We start from the raw sequence: 9234 nt of genomic DNA on the forward strand, positions 1-9234 counted from the left end.
TGACTTGCCACCAAAAACACTTGATTAAGAAAAAAACACAATGTTAGAGAAATTAAATTTAAATAACTAAAAAAAGTAATGATTTAATTATTATTTAAGTATTAATTAATATGTTTATTTTTTTAATGATACATTGTTTAATTTGAAACTAAAACGTACTAAGTAAAAACTTAACGTCTAATTAATAAGATATGAAACCACATACAAAATAATCGAATTGATTGTATATACAAGGTAATATATTATCTATTTTATACTAAGATCACGTTAAGAAAGACTCTAAATCTTCGATGGGTTAAAAGTTCGCAAGAAATTTTTCAGCGTGATCAGAACACGTGATGGTACACCATGTGTCGCTATACAAATGGTGGAATAGGTCGGGTCGCAATGACAAGCAATTATCATATATAATTGAAAAAGAAAGTGGAATCACCGAGGTATTGCTTGTAGTTTATTAGTATTAGGTGTCACAACAAAATATAGTAATTAAAATAAATTAGAGTTAGATCATTACCAGAAAGAAAATAAAAAATAATAATATCTCCAAATGGAGGGCACGTGACGACGCAACCTTGCTTGCTATGAATCAGAATTAGGATCCATTGACAGCTGCAGCTGCTGCTGCTTTTTTTCTTTTTCTTTTCCACTGTGCTATTCTCAATCCTTTACGAAGCCTTCGTCAGAAAGGAACTTTCTGAATTTTGCAAAACATTTTTAATCCATAATGTTATTTATAAACACGTAAAATTAACGCAATTATTGACGCACTTTTATCTAATTACGTCTCACGTATAATAATAGAGAGCGTCAGCAAGTATATCAGTTTTACTTGTCTAAATATAATAATTATCTTAATATATCATTTCAAGTGGGCATGCATATTGGTTCAAGACGTTAATTTGTATAATTAAGAAAACGCATGCTTGCTAATTACCACTCTAGCACTCTCAAGACTTATTCAGTCACTATTAATTTGTATAAACAAATTGGGACCGTTGGATACGGTTAACTACCAGCTGGCGAACTTGACAGCCAAAACCAACCAACATAACTAATATGACATCAGCTGCTGCATAAGAATTAACAGGTTTTATTGTCATCAAAACTAAGTATTGTCTGAATCCACTGATAACTGTAAGATTTAAATGTTCATAACTTATTGTTTCCATAAATTATTTGATTCCAAACGCTGAAAAATTCGGTTGTAAAATACAATCAATGATCAAGTAAAACTATAAAAGAATGAGCACAAAAATTAGGATGAAGTGAAAAACAAACCAACAAAAACGAATTCTGCAACCATTTACGCAGAATCAATAGTCTCGTCGCCTACTGCCCGCCAGATCACTTACAAAACTGCCATCCTCCTCGTTTTCATTTTCGTATTGCTCGAGTAATTCGTTGTAAGTGGGATTATAAGCAGCAGCCAAGCGCAGATACTTCAAAGCTTCAGGCTTGCGACCCTCGTTGGATAGAGCACTGAAAAGAAGAAAGCCGAGTTATCAATAATACTGCAAGTTTCTTTTTTTTCATAATAATATGCAAGTTTGCTTCACAATTTTACCGATGTGATAAATACCTTGAAAGCAACAACAACCCGTCAAAATAATGAGCTTTGATGCTCGGTTCATCTGGCTCTTCCAGTTGTGCCACTCTTTCAAGGTGTACAATCCCTTCTGCACTTTTTCCCTGCTCAGGCATGTCGGAAGAGAAAATTAAACATATGGCGTTTGACCTGCTAAAAATAAGTACAGTTCCATGGCACACCACAAATGAAACTTAGTAATGAGCCTCACCTGTCGTATGTAGGCAACACCAGTCCACTGAGATGCTAGAATTAGAAGATCGATGTCCTCCCCTCCAGTCGGCTGGCCAGCACCGAGGAGCTGTACAGTAATTAAGAGAATGATTAATGAATGAATAAATGAATGAACGGAGAAAAGATTCAAATATAGCTGTTATTGCAAAACAAAAACTGTCATGAGACAGACATAGTATGCGTCTGAATTATCATATTTCTTGACTTTTTGTGGTGCAGGCAGACACTGTTAGTCTGTAATCTTACAATCAGAAAGCGTGGTGTGAAGGCAATTGCCACAACCAAGATGAACCTAATCATGGTTACTGATATGTAAACAGAAAAGTAAAAAACCATATAAAGCAAACAAGTATGCAGACCTTGGTGATAGCACGTTCAAAGTATTCAATGGCCTCTGCGTGCAAACTTTTCTGCAGAAGAGTCTGACCCATTACAACCAATGCTCTTACATATTCCGGATCCTTCTCAAGGGCAAGTCTGTTTTCGAAAAATTCTCTATTCAGTACACAATTAACAAGTGATATGATAAAATATGCACTGTGATTTGTACGGAGCAATTACTTTAGCACAGGAAGTGCTCCTTCTTTATCGCCTTTTGATAAGACTTGGATGGAAAGCTGTCTCAACAATCCCAGGCATGATGTTGTAAGAAAATCCAAAATAGCAACGGATTGAAAGATAATGCACGGGCTTCTAGTTCACAAACACTTACATTAAGCAACTGTTTAGGGGACAGGTTCTGTAAGTTTATTTTCTTCAATTTTGTAGGAGAAGCCAAGGGCGATATATCAGGAGTACCCGCCTCCTCAGGATTTGGAGTGACTGTAGGAGCAGCCTTGTCTGGCAACCCCAACTTTGCCCGTAGAGCAGGATCTTTGAGAGCTAATTGCTGAAGACAGCAAGATTTAGAAGGAAGCTAGTTTTATGATACTCATTTACAAAGTATAGTTAAAAAGTTTTAGCCCATCATCCATTAAAATTTATTTATGAAGAAGCACAAATAAGAAAGTTTCATGTACCAAGATAAAAAAGAAATCAACCAAAGTAACAAATTTGTATCCTATACTTAAAGGCATGTTAAACAAATAAGTACAGTTTACTCACCTGAATGAGACTTAGTGAGCTATTCGTAGCCCAATAAACTAGGCTTCCCTACAAAATAACGTAGATGTGAATGTCAAAAAGCTTCCGGGGCCAGCATAGAGAACAATCACGTGAACCAAAATATCAAAGCGTAATTTCACAAACTTGTAAAGACAAAATACAAAATTACCTGAGGAACACAGTAGGTAACAAATAATATTGGGAAGGTCATAACATCCAAATAACGCTTGTAGTACTGCAGAAAGATAGAGAACCCAAATCATTTGTTCGCAAACAAAACTACCTCTAAAACAATATGACTACAACCTTTATTAACAAGAAAGGGAGGGGCTTTAGTAAGCAAACATTCTCGTTAGTAAGAATACTGTATGTACTCACGTTTGCTAATGTGTCCAACAGGCCGCTGGATTTTCCTACTGAAGAATTCTTAAAAGAAATCTGATGAGTTGAAGAGATAAACATCAGTTACAATCATAAAATGTACATACAAAACAAAAATGCATATAATCAGCTACAAAAACACTGCAAAAGAGCCAAATTTCATCCAATGACCATTCGATCTTTAATTTCCCTTATTGCCTCTTGACTTGCATCAACCACAGTACAATAAGAATCACACATCAAAGCTCCCGTAAATGGGGCAATGAGAGCATCATCTTTGCATTTTAAAGTTCTTTGAACATGATTGACCATATAAATAATATAATCATCGAGAAGGTTGATATAACGTAGAGAATCGTGACAGATAAAAACATAAAATATTTAAATCTGAAATCAACAGAGACCAATTCCATTATTCACTACCTGAACATTGGCATAGTGCAAACCAGCAATCAGAAAAGGAAAGATGGAGCCAAGAACACCACGAGGTAACTCAGTCAAATTGCTGAACCACAAGGCACCACCCTGAAATGAAATGAATGAATTCTATGCTCATCTGCTTTCAACGCCAAAAGAGAAGAGAAAATACACGTATGCCATAAAACTCAAATAAGATACATTATTTCAACAACTAAAAGGAAAGCCTATTTGTCCTTACGCAATCAAATCCATGATGATTGCCCAGTGACATAGTCCGAATGGTGGTCAACCACAGGAGAAAGCATGGAACCTGCCGATGAATTAGAAAACAGAGAAACAGCATTATTAAAAACTTTTCTATTCAACGTTACATATTGCTTATTCTTTGTACTAGTAGAAAAACTAACACATCTTTTTCTTCCAACCATTGCCCAAACTTTTCTTTAGAACTCCAAGTTTCACCAAACCCTTCAACTATATTAGTAAGGTTGCTACGCTCACCAAGCTTGCAAACTCATCACTTAACTGTGTCCTTTATCATCTTAGCACTCATTTATTCGACACATATGAGGAGTCCAATATACAATACTAGACTGATGGCTATCCAAATGAAATATTTTCTAGGTTCACATCAATCATCCAGCAATAGAATCACTCTCTCTTCCCTAAACCCAAAAATCAGATAAGAGAGTTACCTGAACAGAGAAGGACGCAAGGAACCATAACATCGAGGGACACCCAATCACCTTTCTTTCTTTTCGAAATAGAGAAATTTGATTAATATAACTCTTTCCTGAGAAGAGTGGTGGCATTGGAGGAGGCACTATGAGAAATGTATATATGTTAAACAAAATTGTACAAATATGAATACAAAGTATACATAACATACTGCAAATTATGATATTTTCGTGCGAACCAAATGCAGAACACAAAAGTTCAACTAAATGCTAGTCCAGACCAGGGTCGGAGAATAGTAATGCATAGAACAGAATTGTAGTGTTTGTGTTCGTATGAGTAAAAGTGAAATTACAACAAGCAAACAAAAGAATTGAAGTGGAAATCTAAATCTCACATTTGGGAAATAACTCTCCAATCCTTTTCAACTTTTGCAGTTGCACAATAAGTAACGGGAGCAACGAAATTCTCATAGCCAAAGTAGAGGACCCAATAACTATCCACCTGGTGATAATTTAGAAACACAAAAAAAACGAAATTACAAAATGTAAAGATAATAACTTTAACTCTTGAAACCAAAAAGATAATAAAAATTTCATTTCTTGTTCTTGTGCTTTCCCACATTTTCTGTTTGGAAGGTGCTTTTATAATCGCTAAAAGCACTTTCAGATAGCCAAAAGCGTTTCGAACAATGATTAGCAGAAAGATACAAACTTTTACTCTTCAAAACAAAAAGAAAATTTCAGTTCTTTTTCTAGTTCTTTCCCACATTAGCTCAACCCTGTTTGGAAGTGCTTTTAAAATAGCTACAAGCACTTCCAGATCACCAAAAGTGCTTCCAACAACGGTTAGCAGAGACAGTTAAAAGTGCTTCTGGGGCAGAAATGCACCTGGAATTGCTCTGTGGAAAAAACACTTGGGATGTGCCACTTTCAGGAAGCACTTCGGATTTTTATTGAAAAATTTCAATGCATTTCAAAAACAAAAGCAGAAATCTTTCGATCAACACTCACCATGGCAAACCAGTGAGATCATGGAACCCGTCGAGCACCGAAATCAGCACTCGAACGGGAAGCACGGAGTCCTCGCCAGAAAAGCAACCTAAACTCAGAAGCTCCGACTGAGTCGCCGCCGGGTCGACGGCGGAGACGCCGAGCTGATCAATATCGGAGTCATCGAAAGAGCTGGTAGAGATAAATCGAGAGTGGGAGAAAGCGAGGGATTGAGCAAGCGCGTGGGAGTTGCGAGGAGGCGAGTGGCGGCTGTGGTCTTTGCGATTAGTGTTTGTAAGGATGTGGAATTGACGCGCGTGAGAAAGAGTGGGGAGGAAGTTGAAGGCGGAGGGGCGTATGCGACGGAGGTGGGAGGAGAGCTTGGAGGAGGTTGCCATTAGTGGTGGATTCGGAACGATGCGGAGGAGTAGGGTTTTGTGTCTTTGCCTAAATTGGTGAATCTACCGACTCACAATGTAAGGGCGCCAAACAACGTGCGTGCGTGCGTTTTCTTATTTTTGGGCATGCACCCCACAACTCCACGTTAGTTTCACTTTGTCCACTGAAATTAAAATTTCGTCATTACATTCTTTAGAAATTCATTTTTCGCTTCACTTTGTCACATTCCATCAATTCGGTTAAAAAAAAAAAAAAACTAATTTCACTATGCACACGTTGAACAAACAAAACGACTTGCGTAGGTAGCTAGAGTACACTCTGCGAAGGGTCCCTTTTCCTCTTCGAGGTGAGAGATTTTCTCTTCAAGCTGAGAATCTTTCTCATTATTTATGCGAGACTTTTAAACTTAAGATTTTCTAGTGGCACTGGCCCTAGCTTAAGGCGGGGTCGGTTGCCATGTCCTCTTCTCTCCATTTTCCTTTTTCTTTTCCTTGCCTCTACTATTGTTTCTTCCAAATTTTAACTCTGATCTGGCCAATTCCTCTACCCCCATAGGTATTCCTTCCCGGCTCTTCGTTGGTCCGTGATGCGAGAATTATACGCACACAAATTAAACCCTCTTTTTGACAATTGTAGTAAGTATGTAAGTAGGGATCGTTCTGGACCGGGGATTAGGAGGGATTGTTAATCACTTGGATTTGACTCAAAAACGCTAAAAACACAATCTAAAACACTATACTAGACTCAAAGAATGCAAAACTAAACTTTAAAACACTAAGACAAACCAAAGACTCAAAATGCTTTAAAGCATAAACTAAATTGATTTCTAACTAAATTGAACAATAAGGTAAAGGGGGATTTAGGTTTTGATTAAACTAAATGACAGATTGTAAATTAAAGCATAAGGAAATGAAGTAAACACAAAATGAATGAATCAACAGCTAATAAAAAGAGATAGCACAAATGGAGATGAAGCTAGAGATTCGATTTCACCATTGCTAAGCCAAGTCCATGCTTGTTAAGTCAGATTATACTCATCCCTCTACTTATTTCTTGGGTTTGTTTCACTTAGATATGATCAGCCATATGATGTGTGGATTTGATCAAATGTCTCTAATCATGAGCCTAATTGTGATGTGCAACTTTGGTTCCTAATCAAGACTATGTAGTGCACAAGAAACTTTCACAAAACCAAAGGGAACACTCGGCAGGATGTTTGCAAAACATTCCCTTCATTCATTCACATATCTACCAAGATTATGCATGATGTGTGCTTTAATCTTGGCTAAACAACCTGTGGTTAATTCAAATGATGATCAAGCATTAAAATCAACACACTAAGTCACAATTAAATCGGAGAATGAAACAAGAAATAGATAGATTAAATGAGAATTCCGAATTAACTACATGGCAATCTTGCAAGGCTACATCGAATCCCTAGAGAGAGATTAGTTACACTTCATGTTTACAAAAGGTTTGACATAAAAATATATAACATGAGTGAACATAGGATTAAGAAGAAAGAACCCTTGAAACAAAACTGATATCGAAATCCTTTAAGAAATGGGAGAGTGTATCTAATGGAATGAAGCCGAGAGGAAGTTCCTCATGGTACAAAACAAAGATAATCAAAGAAACACCTAAACATTCCAACAACTCAAACTTGAATTGTATGAACGTTTAGGCCCTCTTATCTTCCTCTTCGTCGTAGCACAAGGTCTAAGGGATGTTGTTGGTGTGTTGAATGGATTGGGGAATTATGGAAATGGATGAGGGGTGGTGTTTGGATTATAAGGGAATGGTAGCTCACGGCAATGAGGGAAGATTGGATGTGTTTGTGATGTGTTGTGTATGAAAATGAGATGAGATTTTTGTGTATGAATGCATGGATTTTTATAGGGGGAATGGGAGAATATGTGGGTGATTGTTTAAGAGTGAATGTGGTTGTTATGATTGAGAGTGCATGTGGATGAAATGATGAAGTAGGAAGGTGGAAATGCATGTGTTGAATTGGTGGTGCAATGATGAAAGAGTAAGTGCATGTGTGTGTGAATGTGGTGCAATGATGAAAGAGTAAGTGCATGTGTGTGTGAATGGTGCAATGATGAAAGAGTAAGTGCAAGTGTGTGTGAATGGTGGTGCAATGATGAAAGAGTAAGTGCATGTGTGTGTGAATGGTGGTAGCTAGGGTGAATTATGATGAATGCATGTGGAATAAAGATGGAGAAGGTGGTGTAATGATGAAGGATTAAGTGCATGTGTGTGTGAATGGTGGTTCTTGATGGTTTTGGGGTTGTGATGCATGTGAATGCATGTGGCTAAGGGTTGTTGATTGGGCTAGAGGTTTTGCATGGCTCAAAGGATTGTTTGATTGGGCTAGGCCCTTTGTTTTATGTCCAAAGTGCATACAAGGCTTTCAAATTCGTCCAACACTTTGGCTCCAAGCATATGCTATCCATTCCAAGCCCAATTTTGCTCCAAAATGCTCCAAAATGCATTTTTTTGCTTCCTTAGCCATATGAATTAACAACATAATGAATTAACAACATAGATGCACGAAAACAAGCTAAGTAAGTCGCCTAAATATGCTCCTATCAAATTCCCCCACACTTAGTTTTTGCTAGTCCTCGAGCAAAACAAAATAATAACAAATAAACAAAACGACACTAAACAAGTAAAACACAACTTAAACCTTCCAACAACCGTCTTAGGGATTTCCAATGCACATGACAAGTTAAAAATCATTATTCTCACAGATTTTAGCCATCTTTACACTTAAGTACATTCTTAATCATAGTCACCACATACTAGTTCACAATTAAGCAATTAAAACACATTTCAAATGTAGTAACATGCTTTAGAGAATTTACTCAATTCCTTACTAGAATGCACTCTATTTTCACACAGATTTTCTGACTACACACCCTACACTAGTTATATGTGAGAGATTGATGTAAACATGAAAGACTAGTATCTCACATATGTTATAACAAAGAAAGCATTTTCTGGATTTACGATAATGACATGAATATGATCTCATGAATGGAATGCTACTACTTAGAATGAGAACCAGTGATTCCATAAGCTCATATCAAATCCAAACTCCACATTATTGAACACATAACGATCAAGATAGAAGTCAAAGGGGTGTAACGGGGCTAGGGTACTGGTTAACAATGAAAGGTGAAAGATAAACAAACATTATTAAAGCAATAGTGAGCAAAGTATTGAATTAGGCACTTTAGAATTCCCTTTAGAGTGCGGAAAACAACTTTTAGACTAATAGGGGAAATTCAAACAACTCTTATTTTTCTTTTCTTTTTTTCAAATTTTTTTTTTCTTCTTTTTTTTTTTTTTTTTTTTTTAGCCGTGCCTATGACACAACAATTCTCATCAATAATCCTTCCCCCACACTTATTTTCTGCAACATATTAATCAAAAAGG

The 9234-nt window shown here is 36.7% G+C and overlaps 1 protein-coding gene across 1 annotated transcript; it reads right to left on the reverse strand.

Annotated features, from left to right (window-relative positions):
* Positions 1 to 1112: 1112 nt before the first annotated feature.
* On the reverse strand, positions 1113 to 5923 carry LOC137745677 (ALBINO3-like protein 2, chloroplastic). Its single transcript, XM_068485677.1, has 14 exons — positions 5413 to 5923; positions 4797 to 4903; positions 4420 to 4547; positions 3963 to 4034; positions 3728 to 3829; positions 3302 to 3361; positions 3093 to 3158; positions 2924 to 2971; positions 2532 to 2708; positions 2381 to 2436; positions 2179 to 2296; positions 1797 to 1886; positions 1580 to 1689; positions 1113 to 1479 (listed from the first exon to the last, which is right to left on the reverse strand). The coding sequence occupies exons 1-14, from the start codon at positions 5787 to 5789 to the stop codon at positions 1314 to 1316; spliced, it is 1677 nt and encodes a 558-aa protein (XP_068341778.1). The 5' UTR covers positions 5790 to 5923; the 3' UTR covers positions 1113 to 1313.
* Between the last annotated feature and the right edge of the window lie 3311 nt (positions 5924 to 9234).

Source organism: Pyrus communis, chromosome 9 (assembly GCF_963583255.1).
Source record: "Pyrus communis chromosome 9, drPyrComm1.1, whole genome shotgun sequence".
NCBI lineage: Eukaryota > Viridiplantae > Streptophyta > Magnoliopsida > Rosales > Rosaceae > Pyrus > Pyrus communis.